This window comes from Anomaloglossus baeobatrachus, chromosome 2 (genome assembly GCF_048569485.1).
Source record: "Anomaloglossus baeobatrachus isolate aAnoBae1 chromosome 2, aAnoBae1.hap1, whole genome shotgun sequence".
Lineage (NCBI taxonomy): Eukaryota > Metazoa > Chordata > Amphibia > Anura > Aromobatidae > Anomaloglossus > Anomaloglossus baeobatrachus.
In genome coordinates this window covers 259661569-259684867 of record NC_134354.1, presented here as the reverse complement: position 1 = coordinate 259684867, position 23299 = coordinate 259661569, and the positions used below count along the sequence as shown (strand labels likewise).

Genomic DNA, 23299 nt, shown 5'->3' with positions numbered 1-23299 from the left:
GGGGTTTTTTTTAAACAAATTTCACCCCACTTTGAATTTTTTTTCCCCATTTTTCAGTAAGTTATATTGTAAGATGAATGGTGGCAAGCTCTCATATGGCTATATCAGTGGAACAACTATAAGAACTATAGGTTTCTCTGTTTTGTCTTCTCTCATGTACAAGTACCCTCTGGATTTAAAGGTACTGCAAAAGATGTTGGCGAAGTAGGAATAAAAATTATTATTAATAACGACAAAGTTATTGTTCTTGAAAGAAGGAGAGATAAAACAAAAGCACAATAATATAAAATCTTCCAGTCTTGAATGGGTTAAAGGGAATCTGTCACCAGGTTTTTGCCACCGAATAAGAGAGCAGCATAACAGAGACAGAGATCCTGATTCCAGCGATATGTCACTTACTGGGCTGCTTAGTGTAGTATTGATAAAATCACTGTTTAAACAGTAGATTATTTATACAGGACTATCTGGCGCGCTGCAGGTAGTCCAGCATATTCATGAGGTCTGGATAACCGCTAGATCTGCAGCAGAGAAAACACAGATTTTATTAAAATGACAGCAAACAGCTCAGTAAGTAACACATCGCTGGAATCAGGGTCTCGGTCTCTACATTATGCTGCTCTCAGATCGGGGAAACAAAACCTGGTGACGGATTCCCTTTAATAAATAACGTCAACAATTTTATCCCATCCAGATTCATCATCCATTAATATGCTTTATATCAAATCATTGAATAGTGTTTTTTGGGATTTATTTGTTGTTTTTTTTTTAAGTATTGTACCTTCCATTACATTTGACAGAGCAGGTTCAAGTGCAGAAGGATCATTTTTGTGTCCAACTTTCACAGCTACAGAACTTGAGGCAGTGTTACTCCTAGAAGAAATACAACATTTTAGGACTGGTGGGATGTGAATAGCTGCTTCCAGTGGAAATCTGGCATCACATGTATTAAAGTAAAAAAAAAAAAAGAAAACAAAAAACCCCAAACCAGATGATTTAATACTGACTATTTAAACTTGAAGCGGTTGATAAAACAACAGAAATGTACTATGAATTGTAAGAAAATTGCAAGAAAACTATGGGTACGATTAAGAATTTCACAATAACCATTGAGTGAGAGAAATATCCGTGACCTGATAGTTCTTGCTGTTTACTATGTTTGCATATTTAAAAAAAAAAAAAAAAAATCCTATAGAGAGAACAGACTCTGACCACAACGTATGCAAAAAACTAATTAAATCTGTTTATTAAACACAAACATGAACAAAAACATGGATGCAAAAAATGCAGCTTCAGTAGACAACCCTCCTGATTAAAGGATCCTTATACACGGTCAGTAAAGGGGGTGTTACATGCAGCGATATCGCTGGTGAAAGCACCCGCCCCCGTCGTATGTGCGTCACGGGCAAATCGCTGCCCTTGGCGCACAATATTGTTAGGAGCCGTCACACGGGATTTACCTGCCTAGCGACGTCGCTGTTCCTGGCGAACCGCCTCCTTTTTAAGGGGGGGCGGTTGTGCGGCGTCACTGCGGCGTCACTAAGCGGCCGCCCAATTGAAGTGGAGGGGTGGAGATGAGCGGCCGTAACATCCCGCCCACCTTCTTCCTTCCGCATTGCCGGCGGCCGCAGGTAAGCTGCAGTTCGTTGTTCCCGAGGTGTCACATGTAGCGATGTGTGCTGCCTCGGGAATGACGAACAACCTGCAAGATCAACAATCAACGATTTTTGAAAAACGAACGATGTGTCAACGATGGACGATAAGGTGAGTATTTTCCATCGTTAACGGTCGTTCCTTGCTGTCACACGCAACGACGTCGCTAACGATGCCGGATGTGCATCACGGAATTCGTGACCGAGGCGATATATCGTTAGATACGTCGTTGCGTGTAACGGGGCCTTAAAGGGTGCTTTACACGCTGCGACATCGCTAACGATATATCGTCGGGGTCACGGTGTTTGTGACGCACATCTGGCGTCGTTAGCGACATCGCAGCGTGTGACAACGATCGCAAAAACGTCAAAAATCGTTGATCGTTGACATGTCGCTCCTTTTCATAATATCGTTGGTGGTGCATGCCGCTGGTTGTTCGTCATCGTCGCCATGTGTGACACCGCAGGAACGACGAACATCTCCTTACCTGCGTCCACCGGCAATGAGGAAGGAAGGAGGTGGGCGGCATGTTCCAGCCACTCATCTCCACCACTCTGCTTCTATTGGACAGCTGCCGTGTGACGTCGCTGTGACGCCGCATGAACCGCCCCCTTAGAAAGGAGGCGGTTTGCCAGCCACAGCGACGTCGCAGGGAAGGTAAGTCCGTGTGACGGGTGTAAGCGATGTTGTGCGCCACGGGCAGCAATTTGCCCGTGACGCGCAACCGACGGCGGCGGGTACATTCGCTAGCGATATCGATAGCGATATTGCAGCTGTAAAGTGCCCTTAAGGCATATAGATTGTGCTACAAGGTCAATCACAAACATTATATCTACCAAATAGTTTTTCTGTAAACAGTTTTTATAGCTAAAGGTGCTTGATGCTGACTTAGATATATACATTTCCATAATGTTTATACAAAAAAATATTAGCACGGGCACCTGCTAGTCACACTGTAATGTAGCCAGCCATTTAAGTGCAAGACAAAAAAACTTTCCATTATTATCTGGCCAAATATTTCATAGGCAATTACATACAATAGTATATTAGACAATAAAGTGCCGTGCTTTTTTATGTGTATCAGGTGCTTCATGCTTCAAAATATCCACCAGATGGCAATCTCATCTCTCAAGTGAGTGAAAAGATGATTTTGTTATAAAGTGCTTAATGCCAAGAATAACCACTCTGTGGCAGTCTCTACTTCCAGATTAACAATTAACCTGGTTTTCCAAAAATAAGACCCACCCGAAAAGTAACCCCTAGCGTGATTTTACAGGATTTTTAGACTATGCTTGAAATATAAGTCCTACTCCAAAAATAAGCCCTAGGTACAGTCAGGAATGGCGTTCGAGGGGAGTCGAACTGTGCAATTTCTCAGGGCCCCCACTCTCTTAGGGACCCATGATTAGAGAGAGATAGATGGAAGGATAGATAGATGGAAGGAAGGATAGCTAGATGGATGGAAGGATAAATGGATAGATGGAAGGACGTATGGACGGACGGATGGATGGAAGGAAGAATAGCTAGATGGATGGAAGGACGGACGGACGGATGAAAGGAAGGATAGATGGTTGGATGGATGGAAGGATAGATAGATAGATGGATGAAGGATAGATAGATGGATGGATGGATGGATGGATGGATGGATGGATGGATGGACGGACGGATGAAAGGATGGATGGATGGAAGGAAGGATAGAGAAATGGATGGAAGGATAGAGAAATGGATGGATAGATAAATAGATAGATAGATAGATAGGATACATAGACAGAGACACATAGATACACGTGTATTCCAAGCAGGGTTTGAAGAGTTAGGTTAATATTCCAGAATGCAATATCTGAATAAATGTTGATTTTTTTTTTTTGTTCAAGAATAAATGTAGCTTTTTGTTCATGGGAAAAAAATAAGCCCTAGCCCATCTTTCTTTGCAAAATAATATAAGACCTGGTCTTATTTTTGGAGAAACACGGTATCTAGAGAAGTTAATTTAATCTTGTGTACCACAGGGATATTTTACATAGTCACTGGAACCCATATATTATGTTTACCTGTTCGAATTGCATGTTCAATGGAGTGAAGACTATCAATATAATAACAGACATTATGGCTCACATGTCAACTGATGTAATCATCGTTATAGGCACGAAGTAAAAAATACCATACACTAATCAATGCTGGACTGACCGTTTAGACCTGTGTCGGATTGCATCCCCTTTAAGGATTGAAAGGTCTGTTATTGTATTGATACTCTTCTCTCTATTGTACATAGAATTTGAGCAGGTCAACACCCACCAGCTGTCTTGCGTCTGTGATTGGTTGCAGTCAGACGTGTCCCCACCCTGTGTGACAGCGTGTCTGACTGCTTTCAAACACAGACGTTTTGGGTTTCTAGATTGCTGTAAAACTAAATAAAAAAAAACAAAAACTGGAGTAGGTTACGCCCATATTATGATACCCAGCACAGATAAAGCATACGGCTACACGCTGCAGCCCCAGCTTATCTTGGCTGTGTATCAAAATAAGGGGGACTGCATGCGTTTTTTTGGTTGTTGGTTTTTTTTGGTTCCCCCCCAGTTTTGATACTCATCCAGACATTCTAAATCCGACAGCTGGGGATTGGTATTGTCATGCTTATTGGGATCCCCGAGCCTTAAAATAGCAGCCTGCAGCCGCCCATGCAGCAATCCTGGAACTTTACCTCGCTCATCCCGATTGTCCTTGTGCAGTGGCAATCAGGGTAATAAGGAGTTAAAGACAGCTCACAACTGACACTAAGCCCTAGATTAATAATGGGAGGAGTCTATGAGATCTTCCTCATTACTAATCTGAAAGTGAAAAGAAAAAAAAAATGAAACACCTTACCCTCTTACAACCCTTTATTAACCCCAAAAACAACCATATCGGACGTAATTCACATGAGGTTAACGATTTCGGCTTTGGTACATTACTGAAGGCACAACATGGGGCATAGAATTTACCCGCCTGCTGTGAGTTTCAGGCAGAGACGGAGCTGAAATCTGAACACAAAAATGCAAAAAAGAAAAAAAAAAATTAAAAAGGAACTTTTTTTTCTGCCAGGAGGTGAAAATGTAATGCTGAAATCTGGTACAGACATTTCAGCACCAAATTTGCACCACCTACGGAAAGATAACTGTACCCAAATAGCGTCAAAACCGGTTTTTGCATTTTTGTGGCCAAGAGAGATGCAGATTTGGTGCTGAAATTTTTACACCATATTTCTGCACCCAATCTACACATCAAGGCAAAAAAGCGCATCACTATCACATCAAGACTGCATGGTGTTTTGATGCGTTTTTTTTTGCCAGGAGGTGTAGATTGGGTGCATGATTATATTGTAAAAATTTCATCACCAAATGCGTATCTCTTGGTCCAAAGATGCAAAAAAAAAAAAAAAAAAAGTTTTAATTAACGCCATTTCGGAGCAGTTTTCTGCCAGGAGATGCAAATTTGGTGCTGAAATATCTGCACCAGATTTCAGGACCAAATTTGCACCTCCTGGCAGAAAAAAACCCAAAACATTTTATTTTTGCATTTTTTGGGCTAAAAAAATGCTAATTTTGTAGTGAAAGTTTAAACCATATTCATGTGGTATGATGCGGGGTTTTTTTGCCAGGAGGGGTAGACTGGGTGCAGGAATATGAAGAAAAAAATTTCAGCACCAAATCTGCATCTCTTGGCAAAAAAACGCGTTTTTCTGCGAGGAGATGCAGATCTGTGAATCTGAGTTTACTGAAGTCTCCTGAGATCAGGTTACAGGTGACAGGGGTCACAGGTGGAGGACTGTGGGAACCCCCAGCTGTGCCCGCAAATAACCTGCCTGAAGCTCACAGGTGGTAGTCATGTTCTATGCCCACATGCTACCACTTGAGATGAAGCAGAGCTGGAATCTTCATAGAACTTCGTGTAGTTTATATCGGACATGTGTGTTTTGGGGGTAAATAAAAAGGTGAAAGAGGGTGTGTATTTTATTTCAAATAAAGGATTTTTTCAGTTTTTGTGTTTTATTTGTTTTCACTTACAGATTAGTAATGGGGGGGGGATCATGGACACCTCCCATTACTAATCTAGGACTAAGTGGCAGCTGTCAGCACTTATTAACCAATTATTACCCAGACTTCCATCGCATTAAGGTAATTGGGATGAGCCGGGTCAAAGTTCCAGGATTGTCGCATCTAATGGATGAGACAATCCTGGCCAGCTATAGGCTTTTATTTTTAGGCTGGGGGGGCCCAATAAGCATGGGTCTTCTCAGCCTGAGAATACCAGCCTCCAGCTATTGGCTCTATCATGGCTGCGTATCAAAACTGAGGGGGACCACACGCCGTTTTTTAAAATAATTTATGTAACTAATTTTAAAAAGCCGCATGCGGTCCCTCTTATCTTGATACACAGCCAAGATAAAACGCACAGCTGGGGCTGCAGCCTATTGCCTTATATCTCATCTGTGTTAAGTATCATAATATGGGGGCCCCTATGCCAATTTTTTATTTATTTAATTTTACACATATATAGACGCACACGTCTCTGATTAAAGCAGTCAGACACGCTGTCACACAGGGGAATGAGGGCCCCCGGAAACAGTGTACAGCCGCGTGAGAGACACAGTAAGTATAACATTCCTGCTTTCCCCTTTTTTTTCGTTATTTTTCCTTTTTTTTTTTTTTTTTTTGTAATTACCCGAGTTTCTGGACCTAAAACGTTACCTGGAGTTCCCTGAGAACTCCCAGCCCGGGGTCGATGCTCGGGTAATTTTGAACCTGCGCAGATCAGGACTTTTACAGTCCTGGTCTGCCCATCACTAGTCCTGATTTTTTTTCTGTAAACATAAACCTAACATAAAAACAAAAATTGGCTATGGAAACAAGGCTTTAACGGTTTCTTTAAAACCATGTTATTGTCACTATACACATTTCATACAATGTGAAGTTACTGCATACATTTTTAACTGCATGTATGCTAATAAAGTGAACATGAAAACATTTTACCATTCGTCTGTAAAGTCCAGTCTTATTGTGCTTGTAGTAGTTCCTTCTGTACTGTAGTGTAATTGCAAAACAGGCTCACTTGTATCAGCTTCAGGACTGAATTTGGCATTTTCTGTAAAGAAGAAAAAAAAAATAAAATAATTAAGTTCAGACTTCACAAATAAACAATATCACAATTTTTATCTAACTGCTTATATTCACACACCACACACACACACACACACCTTAAGACTGTGTATTCATAACGTCTTTTCCAGGCATGAAAAACCAACAAGGTTTAAAAGGAAAACTGCTTGTAACTAATGCTGGCCCTTTTTTCTTTTATATGTTAGTGCTAAATTTATGTTAATATGATTTGCGATTATTCATAAATTATCAGATATTTGTCAAAAAGTTAGAAAAATTAGCAATTTTCAAACTTTAAAATAATATTTTTTATTTCTATAGCGCCAACATATTCCGCAGCGCATAAAATGTTTATACCTATAATCCAGATAGTCAAGTACACAAAATAGTTAATAAACGACATATACCATATATCTGCCTTAAATCAGTACCATTTCTGAAATGCCCTTCTATTTAAATTGGGATGATAGGTTTAAAACTTAAGCAGCAACTTTTCATTTTTTCGAGGAAATTTACAAAACCTGATTTTTTTACAGGTTTATTAAGTTTTGAAGTGACTTGGGGGGGACCAATATATTGCCAACACTGCCAAAGGGGATACCAAAAGTGTTTTAAAAAAAACAGTACCCTTCAAAACTTACAGGTAGTTTATTAATCCCGCAAGTGCTTTTCAGGAAATAACACAAAAGTAGAATAGAATGACAGGAATGAACAGGTTTATTTTTACAACTAAAATGTTGCTCCCATCTGAACAGGCCACTACAGATGGCAGACTGTACTTGGCTATGGATTACCATTTCAACCATCAGAAATACACAAATCGCGATCTTAGGGTGCCTATGGGGTTATAGAGGAATCCCCCATACTCTGTTAACTATCTAAATGCTGTTGTCACTATTGACAACAGCATCTAAGGGGTTAAACGGCCATGGTCAGTGCCCACATTGATCGTGGCTGATGCAGTAGTAGTACTGTAGCTCTATAGTACGGGTAATCAGACGATCGCAGTTTCAAGTCCCCTATGGGGACTACTAAATCAAGTTAAATGTAAAAAAAATTAAAAAACTACAAAAAAGTTCAAATAACCCCTCTTTTTCACATTAAAAATAAGGTATTGCCGCATTCGTAAAAGTCTAATCTATTCAAATATTAAATAAATGAATCCGATTGGTTATTAACAAGAAAAAAAAATGAAAAGGCAGAATTACAGGGTTTTTTGGCCACTGCGACATTGCAATAAAATGTAATAAGAGACGATTAAAACTTTTCATCTGCCCCAAAATGGCATCATTAAAAATGCCAACTCAGCGAGCGAAAAAAATAAAACCTTCTCACATCCCCATATTCCAAAATATGAAAACATTAATATTCTCAGAAAATGGAGACACAGGAAATTTTTATTTCATTTACAAATTTTGAATTTTTCTTTTCACCACTTAAAAAAAAAAATATATGTATACCGTATTTTTAGTTTTATAAAATGCACCGGATTATAAGACGCACCCCGAATTTAGAAATAGTAAAGGTAAAAAAAAAAAAAATGGGGTCCATTTTTATAATCCGATGGTGTCTTATCGGGGAGATGGGGTGGCAGCGGTGGGGAAGCGAGGTCACAGAGCAGAAGGGCGGTGCTGGACAACGGTGATGCTGCGGGCGGTGCAGAGCAGGGCCCAGATGCTCACTGCGGGCAGCGGCGCTATGCTGAGCGTGCTGCGGGCGGTGAGACACTGGCCATTCTGAAGATGTTGGCGGTGCGCACTTCAAAAAAAATGGCAGCTGGAGTCGGCGCGTGCGCAGATAAGGGCTTGAGCCGACTCTGGGAGCCATTATTTGAAGCCCTTACCGCCGGCATCTTCAGAATGGCCCTTGCTTCGTTGCCCGCAACACAGAGCTTCACCGCACGCACAGCTGCCCAAAGCACGCACAGAGCCTCGCTGCCCGCCGCACAGAGCAGCGCTGCCCGCCGCACAGCATTGCCCTTGCCTCCTATGCTCCCTCTCCACCACCCCCTGGTAAGCTACATTCAGATTTTAAGATGCACACCCCACTTCCCTCTCAAATTTTTAGGAGGAAATGTGCGTTTTATAATCCGAAAAATACGGTATATACATGTTTGGTATCTACATACGGTACTTGCAGTGACCTGTAAAAACATATTGTCAGGTCAATTTAACTGTATAATGAACATGGTAAATAAATAAAAATTGTGGAATTGCACTTTACATTTGGAAAGGTTTTTCCATTTTGCAGTACAGTATGTGGTAGAATGAATGGAGTAACTGAACTGTACAACTTGTTCCGCAAAAAAAGAAGCCCTCATATGGCTATATTGACGGGAAAATAAAAAAAGTTATGACTCTTGACAGAAGGGGATTAAAAAAACGAACAAGAAAAATTAAAAAAATTAGCCATAGCATGAAGCGGTTCAAAGGGTATTCACAAAATCGCAATAATATATCCATATATTTTATTCATTTGTGCCAATATAACCAATTTTTAAATATGCCATGTTTTGTAGATCTCATACCCAAAGGATGACCCTATCGGCTCTATTTATTTTTCAACTGCCTTTGGAGCGCCATCATTTAGTAGTTCCAGCTCATGATTGATCATATACAGTACAGTCTCTCTCACCTCGCTTTGAGCCATCATATATGTGTTGTGTCTAGACTGGAGCGTCTAATGTGAGGGATTTTCACATGGCAAAGGGCACAAACTCCTTCCTTAAAGTGCAGACCTCATACCAGAAAGTAGCGGTGTCTGTGTGAGGGTAACTAAGAAAAGTAATGTACTGTCAGATGGGCTGTAAATAAATGGTTTGAGACGAGAGATGCTCTACACTGCAGGAGGAGGCTGAAAAGAGAGATATACTGCAGGATGGTTTTCTGTGTACAGGGGACTGAGGTGAGTTGAGCTGTGTTTGTTGCCTGCTGCTGAAAGTCTAGTGATGCGAAACTACAAATGCTGCTCAGTTGATGCATAAGGCATCAGTGGGCCTCAGAGCGGTTTACTGATGAAAGTTAATTCACACTGAACAGAAATGATGGCGGCCAACGATGTTGGAGATGTCAAGGAGATCACTATGCGTCTGTAATTGTTGTCACCAGATGAGCCTTTGGTGGTAGTGTTACCATGAGGGCAGGTGTGTCTACACTGTGTGAATGGTACAGTGACAAGCTTTTACAACTTGAATAACATCATTAATCCAGTCATTGTGCCTCTGCATTAACAACACAGGGTTAATTTCATCTTCATGAGCGACAATGCTCCAACTCATTGAGTTTGCGTCATTAGGTAATGGCTGCTGGAGACTGGGGTACCCCAAATGGAGTGGCCAGCACTTTCTCCAGATCTGAATCACATAGAAAGCATATAGGATCAGCTGAGTTGCCGTGTAGTGGCTCACAACTCTACTCCAAATAACCTTAATGACCTTAGGGTCGCCCTTCAAGAAGAGTGAGATACCATCAGCAGATAAGGTTTCCACAGTACCATCTCTATGCTGATGACACCCAACTGTGTACATAGTCTCCTGACATCACCCCTGCATTATTACAAAATACTCGCGATTATCTGTCTGCTGTCTCCAACATCATGTCCTCGCTCTGTCTAAAAATGAACCATGTCCCTCTCCCAACCTTCTCAAACCCAATATTACCATTTCTGTTTGTGGTTCTACCATTACGCCCCAGCAGCATGCCCGCTGTCTTGGGGTTATATTGGACTCGCTCTCCTTCGCTTCCCACATTCGTTCACTCGCTCGTTCATGTCACCTCCACCTCAAACACATCTCTAGAATTCGACCTTTTCTTATCGTTGACTCTGCAAAAACTCTTAGGCTATGTGCCAACGGGACTATGTACCTGCGGATTTTGCCGAGGAAAACCTGCGGATTTATCTGGATTTTCTAGATAAATCCGCAGGTTTTAGCCAGTACAGACACTGCCCATATTGTCCTATGGTACATGGGGAGTGCTGTGTCCATTCTGCGGTATGTGTGGCTGCGGAACATGCTGCGGATTTCCCGCAGCCGCACGTAACTGCATGTCAACTATTCCTGTGGAAATCCTGCCTCTCCACTATGGAGATAGAGGCCAGGACTTCCGCAGGTAAGTCGCACGAATGTCCGCAGGTTTGCCGCAGATATTTTGCTGGAATCCCGCAGCTATGGATAGCTGCGGATTCCGGGGAGCTGCTGCAGGAAACCTGTGGACATCCCTGCGGATATATCCGGAGGTACATAGTCCCGTGGGCACATAGCCTTACTGTCGCGCTCATTCATTCTCGCCTGAATTATTGTAATTCTTTACTAATTGGTCTCCCTGTTACTAAACTTTCCCCTCTCCAATCCATTCTGAATGCTGCAGCCAGGATCATTTTCCTCTCCAACCACTTCACTGATGCCTCTGCTCTGTGCCAGTCATTGCACTGGTTGCCTATCCATTACAGAGTTCAATATAAACTTATTACTCTCACCCACAAAGCTCTCCACAGTTCCGCACTGCTCTACAGCTCCTCCCTCATCTCTGTCTATCACCCCCACCTGTGCCCTCCGTTCTGCTAATGAACTAAATTACTAAAGCTGATCGAACGACCCAAAAACCGGGACCGGCGGATCACTGCCAGATTTGAAAAAGAGTCCGATCCGCTCCGGAATCCGTTGCCCATATAAGTCAAGGGTAACCGGAATCCGGAGATTAAAAATGTTTGTGGCGGTGATAGGGGGTAGGAGTGAGTGTGGCATACTCACCGAGGCGCTTTCATGGTGGCACACTCCTTCCGGGTCTCACTTTTCCCTTCCGGAGGAGACAATTCAATATTCACTACTTTGCCCGCCCACCGTCGCGTGTAATTGGTTGCAGCTAGACGCATCCCCCTCCTAAGTGTCAGCATGTCAGCTGAGTGCAAGTGTGACTCCGCCTTTTTTTTTTTTTTTATAAATAATTTAAAAAAAAAAAAAAAACCGATGTGCGGTCCTACCTAATTTTCATCCTCAACCATGATAACGCCAGCTGAGAACTGGTATATTCTCAGCCCGCAGCCGCCCGGTATTGTTGCATCTATAATATGTGACAATCCCGGTGCAATACCGGCCCTTCCTGTTGGCCTGGTGCGGTGCCAATCGGGGTAATAAAAGGTTAATAGTAGCGCACAGCTGCTACTAAGCGCTAGGTTTGTGATGGTACAGGCATCTATTAGATACCTGCATCACAAACCTGTAAATGAATGTAAATAAACAGACACATAGAAAAATCCTTTATTTGTAATAAAGTACAAAACGCACCCTCCTTTACTACTAAGACTGCCAGCTCTGAGTGTAGCGGAGCCGTGATGAGCGATGACTGCAGCAGACACTGTCACAGGCTGGGGGCGCGTCAGTCTGTAACCAATCACACACAAGAGGACGGACGTTGGGCGTGGAAAGCAGTGCAAGTGTCTGCGCACCTGTCAGAAGAGTGCTGTCATCGCAGACCCGCACGAGTCTTACATCACCCGGCATAGCCTGCCGCTGTTTGAACATGAGCGTGCATGTACCTAGAAACACATGCACTCTCCTGTCAGAAGTGTGCAGCTGTGCTGCGATGTCAGAGTCGCGGGAGTCCCTTGCAAGTGTGACTGCGGCCTAAGAAAAACTGTATGCAACTTTTGTTTTTCATTTAAATAAATAATTAAAAAAAAAAAAAAAAAAACCGACGTGCCATGACAACGCCGGCTGGGGGCTGGTATATTCTCAGCCCGCAGTCGACCGATATTGCCGCATCTATTAGATGTGACAATCCCGCTGCGATACCGGCCCTTCCCGTTGGCCTGGTGTGGTGCCAATCGGGGTAATAAGAGGTTAATAGCAGCGCACAGCAGTTACTAAACCCTAGGTAAGTGATGGCACAGGCGTCTATCAGATACCTGTATCACTAACCTGTAAGTGAATGTAAATAGTCACACACAAAAATCCTTCATTTGGAATAAAGTACAAAACACGCCCTCCTTCACCACTTTATAAACCCCGAACACACCCTGCAACTCCAGCATAATCCACACGAGGTCCCACGACGACACATCCAGCTCTGCTACATCTCAGAGCGAGCATCCATAGAGAAGATTGCCAGCTTTGAGTGTAGCCTATGACTGAGCCATGATAAGCGATGACTGTCACAGGCTGGGGGTGCGTCAGCCTGCAACCAATCACAAGACGAGAGGACGGCGGGTGGACGGGGAAAACAAAGAAAGCTGTGTATATGTGATGGACAATACAGGAAGTGAATGTGCGACCCGGAATCAGTGTGAGATGCTGCTGTCAAGCTGTAATTGATGTTCCGGGCCACATGACAAGTTATTCAGACATTGACTTTTTTATTAATATTTTTTTTGGGGGGGGGGGCGTTATATGCTTACCACTTATGTTGCCTCTTGTTTCAATAAATTGATTGAGATGAAGAACTCACCGTTGCATGCTTCTACGTCATCCCGGGCGATTTTTCGTTTTTTTCAATACCATTTTACAAGAGCCACAACTTTTTATTTTTCCTGTCACTATAGCCATAAGGGCTTGTTTTTCGTGGCACCATTCATTCTGCCCCATATTAAACTGGAAAACGGAAAATAATTCCAAGTGCTGTGAAACTGCTAAATAAGTGTTTTTTGAATATTCTATTTACCATATTCACTATATTGCATTATGATTCCCAAGGTCAGTATGAATTCATAGATTCCAAAAATGTATTAGTTTTACTTTTAAGTGATGAAAAAAAAATCAGAAATTGAAAAAAAAAAAAAAACAACAAAATTGCACTTTTCTCACCATTTTCCAAAACCTGTAGCATTCTCATTTTTTCTGCATCTACAGCTCAGTGACAGCTTATTTTTTGCTTCTTGAGCTGACGTTTTTAATTAGACCATTTTTGGGTAGATGCGATGTTTTGATCGCCTGTTATTGCATTTTATTGCAATGTTGCAGCTCAAAAACTGTGTTTCTGGTGGTTTGATTTTTTTTCTTGCTAGGTCCTTTACCAATCAGCTTAATTGATTTTATATTTTGATCGGGCATTTCTGAACACGGCAATACCAAATATGTGTTTTGTTGTTGTTTTTTTATTATTATTATTTTACATTCAATGAGGCAAAAAAGGGTGATTTGAACTGGGGGGGGGGTTCATATTTTTAAAAACTTTATTTTTTCATTTTTATAGATTTTATTAGTCACCTTGGGGGACTTCCACCAAGGACAGGCCACACTGCTTCCATGTGGGTCTCCTCTCCCCTGCTTACAAGTCCTCCAGGAATGCCCCCAGGTTGTGCGCGCACACCTCTGCCCCTCTCTTCAAGAGCCAGCGTACCATTTCCTGGAAGTGCCTCTCAGCCAATTGCTGAGAGGCACTGGGTACTTATGGCACTCTCCCACTAGGAGAGCTGCATGAGCAACATGTTTAATTAGTTAGGGGCCCGTGCCCTTGCCAGCTAGCTGTCAAGCCCCCATGTCCACTCTGAGTCCCAGTTTCAGCGTGTATTAACTTTACATGTACCCTGTTACTAGCCTATTCCAGTTGTTTCATCTGTCCTGGCTACACTAGTGACTAGGTACTGCCAGGCAGGATAAACAATCTGTCTCAGCCGTCCCTGCTACACTAGTGACTCTGCCTGTCTGCATCTGTTCTTGCCCTGGGTGTCAGCTGCCACAATTCTGGTCTCTGCCCTGGCAGTGGCACCTGGCATCTGCCTCAAGACAGTCAAGCTCATCCCTCTAAAGAGTAAGCCTGGATCACCCCTGTGGTCTAGTGGGTCCACTCCTGCTTGCCGTCTCCAGCGGCGAGCGTTACAATGATGCTTCAGCAACCCTCTGAACAGCAGAAATGCTGTTGTCCTGTGAATGCCAGCGCTCTGATGGTATTCACAGGAAGTGAGGCATGACAGCAACAGAGTAACACCGATGGCGGAAGGGAACAGTGCAATCCCCACTGCAGCGTAATTAGATCGCGTTGTAAGAGTTTGACAATGCAATCTAAGGGATTAACAGGAGCAGGTTAATCAGAGATCCACATGCGCCTGTTAGCTGCACATGTCTACTCATCTGATCAGCAGACATGTGTGAGGAATAATGCAGGCTTGCTGCGCAAACCTGCATTAAAGGGAAAGACACGGCCAAGGACATGAAGGGGTTAAATGCCCTAATTTCATGAGAAAATATCACTCTAGCATGAACTTTTTACTTTTAACACAAATTTCACCAAAAAGCTAAATGTCCCTAGCTTTTTGTGAGTAGTGTATATATCATAATGCCTTTATGTAATTACTTAACATGTAGAACTCGCAGTATATATATCAAATGTTTTTCACAAAATTATTATTCACAATGAATATTTTCTTCTACTTAGACATAAGTTCAGCACGGTTACTATTACTTTGAATTGTGCCATACATGACATAGAATACTGAATAATGAAACCCTGATCATTTTTAAACATATAATTTTTGCATGCAAGAAGACCAGAAAGGCACAATAACATGGAATGAAAAAAACCTGTTTGGCATATCCTGCTATTTTCACTTTGGAATAGAAAGATTTACTTCAATGCGAAAAAAAAAAAAAGAAATCACTTGTGACAAATTCTCTGAAGAAATGTAGAAAATGAACTCTGTGAATTTAATTTAGGCACTCCTGCTCCATTAATATCCCATGCAGGCCCTGGTCTGCAGATAAGAACATTTTACATTTTATCATCTATAGTAAATTTACAAGCAAAATGAAGCTTGAAACGTGGGATTAGACAAAGCATTCCAAGCAAACAATTAGAAGCCATGCTCCAAGGTAGTTTATGATCTATAGATAGTCTTATATGTAATATATTGGTATTCACAAGCAGCAGTTATGTTTTTAGAAATGTTCCTAGACAAAGTGTTAATAGTTTGTTTTTAATTTTATCCTGAATCATTGCTGTATAATTATCCTAAAATATAACTGCAGCTTTAAATGGGTTCTAGAGTATTTTAAGAAAATCAGCCAAAAGGAGAAACTAGTATAAAATAAACAAGTAAACTACAGTCGTAGCCAAAACCTTGCAGACTGACACAAATGTTTGTTTTCTCACATATTATTGTATGTGGCTTCAGTGATTTTATATCTTTTAGTTGGATATTTCTATAGTTACTGAAGTACAGGTATCAGCATATGAAAGATTTTACACTTTCATTGACAAATACAAATCAAGTTTATGCAAATACTCAGTATTGATAATGTTGACCCTTATTTTTCAAGATTTCTATAGATCTCGCTGGTATGCTGTAAACCAGTTTCTGGGCCAAATTCAGACACCTGGCAACTCCTTCTTATCTAATCAGTGCTTGGAGTTCATCACAATTTGTGTTTTTATCTGTTCATTCACTTTTTGAGGTTCTTAATCAGTTTGAAATCTGGGGAGTTTCCTGTGCATAGGCCCAAAAATTACATTTTTTTTTCTATTGTGCTTCATCAGAGAAAATAACATTACCCTGGTCTTCTGTTGTCAAATCCTTGAATTTTTTATAAAGGTTATTTTCTCTGATGAAGCCCCTTCAGGCTAGAACATCTGAAAACATGGTTGTCTTAACAAGAGAAGATGAGCGCTACTACAAGCCATGTGTCATGACACAGATAAAAGGAACCAATCACCAGGATTGTCGTATATAAGCTAAAGCCAGTGCTGTACTGGCACTATCAGGCTGATTCTCTACATACCTTTAGTGGTCAGCTCGGATGTTAAGGCTTTGAAATCCAAAAAAAGTAAAGTTTATAAAATGAGCTGCTTCTTGAGTGACAGCAGCTGAGGATCAGATCATATATTCATAGTTATCCCCTGCCTCTGTTAGAATTAGCATAAGTATTATACAAATGATTCACTTTGCTAGCAGGACCTGTGTGAGGTCATACCCATGTGACCAGAAGGGGCGGGGCCTCAGCCAACAAAGCTGGATACCAGGTCACATGGGTATGACCTCACACAGGTCCTGCAACAAAGTAAATAGTTTGTATAATACTTATGCTAATTCTAACAGGAGGACAAAGATAACTATGAATATATTATCTGCTCCATTGCAACAGCCACTCAAGCAGCTGCCGATTTTTTTTTTTAAACTTTACTTTTTTGGATATGAAAGCCCAAACATCCGAGCTGACCACTAATGGTATGCAGATAATCAGCCTGATAGTGCCAGTATAGCACTGGATTTAGCTTATATACGAAAATCCTGGTGATTGGTTCCCTTTAAGCATCCTGAGACCATTCATGTGTGGAATTACTTTTCATTCAAGGGAATGGGTTCACAGATAATTTTGCCTAAGAAGAACAACTATGAATAAAGAATGGTATCTAAACATCATTGACAAACAACTTCTCCCAATGATCCTATTACAATTTAGTCATGTACAATGCTTTTTCCAGCATGATGGATCACAATGACACAGGGCAAAAGTTATAACAAAGTCCCCAGGAAAATCCCCAGATCTCAATCCCATTGAGAACCTGTGGCCACTCCTCAAAAAAAAAGGGGTGAACATACAAAATCACACAAATTGTGATAAAATCGAAGCACTGATTAGGCAAGAATGAGGTGCCAATAGTCAGAATTTGGCCTAGAAGGTATCCAGCATGCCAAGTTCAGAATGTGTAGAATTCTTTAAAGATAAGAGTCAACATTGTATATATTGAGCCTTTGCAATGCTTATAATTGTACTTCAGTACATAGAGACATATGACTAAAAGATCTAAAAACACTAAAAGTAGAAAACTTTGACAAAACCAACAATTGTGTCAGTCTCAAAACTTTTGGCCGTGACTCTTTACTCATCTACTAAAGGGACTCAGCACATGACTGTTCAAACCACGCATAGGTGCTCGGTGTACCCTTGGCGTAGCAAAACGGTTCAGTGCAACTTCCGACCTACTGGTTTTCGATTAATCTCCACTTTTCTCTGTCTCCGTAAAGCCAAAGCTGTAAATCAATATAGAAGGGGGCAGGGTAGAGAAAGAGGAAAAAAAAAAGTAGGTGGGAAGGTGCACGTAAATGTTTAACCATGCCAAAGGTGCACTGAATGTCTATATTTGGTTTGAACAGACATTCTGTGTTGACAGACTATCCTTAAATCCTCCACTGGCTCCAGCACCTTTAGTGAGGTGGTTTCCCATGGTCTCCATTTATGTCAAACAGCGATGAAATGCTGTCTTTGTGCACATGACGCACATTGCAGGATCACCACTATGGCCAATAATTTTCAGCAGAGTGAATGGAATGCATTCTATATCTACAGAAGTAAAAAGGGATCAGCAGGGAATACCAGAGGAAGGAGCTGGAGTCAATGGATGACAAAGACTGATTCTAGGTCACTTTATTTTATACCATTTAATTTAGAGATGAGCGGACCCATGGAAGTTTGGTTCGGCGGGTTCAGCCAAACTTTACATTAAGATTGGTTTAGGACCCAAACTTGACTTGAACCCCAATGGAAGTCACTAATTGGGCAGTTCAGGTGCCCTGTCCACATGCAGCCAGCTATAAACAGATCAATTCAGGGGGCGGGGGCTTTTCCATTTTTTTTTGGGGGGTGCACACTACATCCGATCATGCTGTTACCCCCAATGCGAGGTGTTCAAACACTGCAAACAGCTCACACTGGGCTGAGCACTGAGCAAACCTGAGCACAACGATACTCGAGTGGTGTTCATACGTAAAGCATCAAAACTCCAAATACGAACTTTGCTTTTTGTGCAAAATCTTTGTTTGGTATAAACACTGAACCTCGGGTCCGCTCATCTCCAATTTCAATACAGTTTTGAAAAACCCCTAACTCTTACCAGTTTAAGGACGTCAAACTGGCCAAGTAATGGAATAGAGGCTGACAAGCTGAATGAAACATAGCTTTTATATTTTTAAAGTCCAACTGAACATCAGAGATTTTTCTCTGGGGCATATATGCTTTCATCTGAATGAAGATTACCAATCAAAAGCAGGCAGCCACATACAGGGGAAAAAAGAAAATGCCTCAACAATAGCGGAGAACAGGCTTTCTCTTGTGTGAGACATGTAATTACTGTATGATCTCCTCAATGATCTCACTGCAGAATAATTACAAGTGGGGGAAGTAGAGCAGAGATAAGTGTAATTACTGACCATTCAGACTTCATCTCAAAGCAGTCACTGTGTGGGGAGAGGATACAGCAAAAGTGACAACACTGTGAGAAGAGATGCAGCTGCAGAGGTGTTTATAATAAGACCGAGTTCAGCTCTGCCGTACTGCTCCTCCCCCCAAAGTGAGTGCTATCAGATGAAAGCTAAAGAACTATTAGTAAGTATTCTCTTCTCTGCTCTATTCCCAGAACTTAAAATCATGTGAAATCAGCAAAGATCTGGCGGTTTGTCATTACATCTCATATAGGATGAAGCCCAGTCTTAGCTATTGTGAGGGCCCAGTTTCTTCATCCACCTGTAGTCAATGTCATATAGAGAAAGACGTACAAGCCTCCAGAGAATGACTAATAAAGCCCAGCTGGGCTTATGTATTAGAACTTTACAAGCTAATATGTTTACAACGGAGAGGAGAAACAAACAAAAAAATAATAAAAAAATGTATATATAAATATACATATATATTATTATATATATATATATATATATATATATATATATATATATATATATATATATATTTAATTTTTTATATATTTATATGCTTTATTCAGTTCTGCAGCCAATATTCCATGATGTGGCCATTTTCACATGCTCAAGCTGGTGAAAGTCTTCTTTAAAAATGTATTTTAATGCTCTAAAATACTCAGTAAAATGAGTTACTGTACAACTGCCACCTATAAGCTAATGCAACACTCAGGTAAAACCCACACTTATACTATCCTGCAAGATTTGTAGACCACGCACCCCGTCCTTCATCAAGTGACATGGATCCAAGGTTTTTGCTAAGCATAGAAGTAGAATCTGAAACAAGAATTATATTTCAGGCCGCTTCAGAACAGTTAAAATATTTTTTTCATTGAATAAAAGATATGTTTTATAGTCGTGCGAAAAGGTAAGAATACGGTATGTTGATACGCCAATGTTTGGTAAATAAAAAAAGACTGCTCTGCCGATTTCTAGGAGAATTTGGAGTAAAAATGTGAGGATGTAACTTGGGTTTCTACTGTGATTTGCAGCATGAAAGATAACAGAAGCCATGCCTAGTCTTCTATGTAGTGAAGTAAATAATGACCATATAGTAAGAATATTGCTAGAGAGGCTGGAGAAGGTGGGCTGTAGTCATTTTTGCTTTGTATTTCACTACATCTCTTATTCTATGACATCGATTCATCATCGTGGTTTCTCCTCTATTCTGGAGTTATTTGCTCCTTTTTAGTGACTTTAGTATTTCCACCTTTTTTTCTACATATTTAGCTCCATTCTTTAAATTGTCTTTAAGCTGCCTTTGAAATTTTCCCAAACTTTGCTCATCTAGAAGTTTTAAACAGAATCATGAAATACGACTTTTGTTAAGTGTCGTAATTTTTTGGCACAACTCAAAACTAGTCCCTTCCCGGAGTAAGGTTTCTGGCAGAGTTCAAAAGTTGGTGCATTTTTTTAAACAAAATGTACAACTTTTTAAAGAATTTGCAATTTTCAGTGCTAAAAAGTCATAAATAAAGGGCAAAGAAAATAAAGAGCAATTTTTATTTTGCGCCAATTCAAGAACTGCGTGCACCATTTTTAAGAATTTACAGTGAAAATACATTAGCAAATATAACAAGACAAAAGAAGGAAAGTGACTTCAAGAAATTGCAAATGATGAATTGGGCCCTAAATTTTTTAAAAAATGATTCTTTTTTTTTTACCATTAAAGAGAACCAACCAGCAGGATTTTCTATATAAAGTAAACTGGCACTAGGATGCTGAAAGTAAGCATACCTTTTCTTCAGAGATTGGATGTTTTATTTCAGAAATATGTGCAAGTAAAGTTTCAGCAATGCACTGATATTTGATTGACAGGTGCAACAAGAATGGAATATGCGTGTCGGGTCTTACTAGTTAGTTCCCTTTAATCCTTGAATCCTAAATATAAAGGGTAACAGCAAAAAGAAAAAACACAGTTTCCTTGTAAGGTAACATAAAAAAATATAACTAAATAAAAAGTATTTCCTGTAAATGAGATGAATTTCAACAAATAGTTTAGTAAGGTTATGTTCACACAGTGCATCTTTTATTGCATTTTTGGTGCATTTAAGGTCACAAAGATGAACCAAAATACACATATTTCCTTTCCCCTCCAAAGTCTATGAGATTTCTGTTTTTCCAGTCAACAGATTTGACAAAATGCAGTAAAAACATGGCAAAAATCATGTAAAAAAACCCCTGCATGTATTTTTGCCATGGGGCGTTTTTTTATGGCCCAAAACGCTACATCTTTGTGGGTAGAAAAGATGCACTGTTTGAACATAGCCCAAGTCTCATGAAATCAGATAAGCAAGCATTTACATCAGCCGATTAGCCTAAAACAATGTTCCTAAGAACACTCATATCTATTCAGTCAATGTACACAGACTGCTAAGGCTAGGTTTGCACACTGCGTCTTTTTGACGCTGCGTTTTTGTGCGTTTTTGGCCGCTAAAAACGCACAAAAACGCACTTGCGTCGAAAAAACGCATAAAAAAACGCATGCGGTTTTGCCGCGATTTGGTGCGTTTTTGGCTGTGTTTTGCTGCGTTTTTGATCTCTGCGTTTTGCTGCGTTTTTGATCTCTGTGTTTTGCTGCGTTTTTCCAATGCATTGCATGGGGGGAAAACGCAGAAAAACGCAGGAAAGAACTGACATGTCCATTTTTTTTTTTTACTCAAAAACGCAGGTAAAAAAAACAGATGTGTGCGGACAGCAAAAATGAAAACTCTTAGACTGGGGAAGCAAAGTCCTGCAGTTTTGAGGCAAAAAAGCACCAGAAATACGCGCAAAAACGCCGCGAAAAACGCACTGTGCGCACATAGCCTAATCCGCTGCCCAACGAACAAGACGTTTGTTCACTATGTAAAATGATATTAAGCTTGCGTAAATTGATTGTTCTCAGTACTACATCAATCTATAAAAGAACGCAATATGTTTTCTAGTACAATGGCAGCCTATGCATAGAGAACAACTGATTAAAGAGTTTTACCAAGAATAAAGTAAATTTTAAAGTTGATATTAATCAGTGGATCTTGCAATAATAATAATTTCCACAACTGGATGTGTTTAACCCCTTCAGCCCCGGGGCACTTTCCGTTTTTGCGTTTTTGTTTTTTGCTCCCCTTCTTCCGAGAGCCGTAACTTTTTTATTTTTCCGTCAATCTTGCCATATGAGGGCTTGTTTTTTGCGGGACAAGTTGTACTTTTAAATCAAACCATAAGTTTTACCATATGGTGTACTGGAAAATGGCAAACAAATTCCAAATGCGGAAAAATTGCAAAAAAAGTGTGATGGCACAATAGTTTTTGGAATGTTTTATTCACGGTGTTCACTATATGGTAAAACTGATGTGTGGGTATGATGCCTGAGGTCGGTGCGAGTTTGTAGACACCAAACATGTATAGGTTTACTTGTATCTAAGGGGTTAAAAAAAATTCACAAGTTTGTCCAATAAAAGTGGCGCACGTTTTGCACAACACGTAGCGTTCTTATTTTTTGGGATCTATGGCTCAGTGACTGCTTATTTTTTGCGTCTCGAGCTGACGTTTCTAATGGTACCATTTTTGCGCAGATGCTACGTTTTGATCGCCGCTTATTGCATTTTGCGTAAAACTTGCGGTGACCAAAAAACGTAATTTTGGCGTTTGGATTTTTTTTGCCACTACGCCATTTACCAATCAGATTAATTGATTTTATATTTTGATAGATCGGGCATTTCTGAACACGGCGATACCAAATATGTGTATATTTATTTATTTTTTAACCCTTTAATTTTCAATGGGGGTGATTTGAACTTTTAGGTTTTTGGTTTTTTTATTTTATTTTTTAAATTTTTTTTTAATTTTACTAGTCCCCCTACGGGGTTATAGCGATCAGCAATCCGATCGCTATTATCCATCAGCTGATCACAGCTATACAGCTGTAAACAGCAGATACAGTCACTTTCTTTTTCCCTCTGTTCCGTGCCGAGGGAAAACGAAAGTGAAACATCATAGCTGCAGGCTCATCACATAACCCTGTGCTACGATGGCATCCACCGATAGTCACGTGATCACGCACGTGACTTCCGGTGGGGGCGGCGGTAAGTAAAAAATACATGGCCGAGCGCATTTAGATCTTGCTGCCAGACTTTGGCAGCAAGATTTAAGGGGTTAATGGCCGCGGGTGGAAGAGATTCCACCCGTGGCTAGCAGGCACACATGTCAGCTGTTGAAAACAGCTGATATGTGTGCCGACCGCCGCCGCCTGCCCGCGGCAGGGGGCGGGGCTTAACGGGACACGCACCATGACGGATATATCCGTCCATGGTCGTGAAGGGGTTAAAAACATGTTCCTGTGCTGAGGTAAT

General features: G+C 40.8%; 1 protein-coding gene across 4 annotated transcripts in view; it reads right to left on the bottom strand.

The window, feature by feature from the left end:
- The window catches only part of DCAF6 (DDB1 and CUL4 associated factor 6), a 254186-nt gene that overhangs the window by 64849 nt on the left and 166038 nt on the right, over positions 1-23299 (bottom strand). For 3 of the 4 annotated variants that reach the window (XM_075335793.1, XM_075335790.1, XM_075335791.1), the window contains exons 12-14: positions 19686-19742; positions 6660-6771; positions 779-870 (exon numbers count right to left, since the gene is read on the bottom strand). In XM_075335793.1, coding sequence (XP_075191908.1) covers positions 779-870; positions 6660-6771; positions 19686-19742 — 261 coding nt within the window. The remainder of the gene's footprint in view (positions 1-778; positions 871-6659; positions 6772-19685; positions 19743-23299) is intronic. The other variant, XM_075335792.1, reaches the window with a different exon arrangement.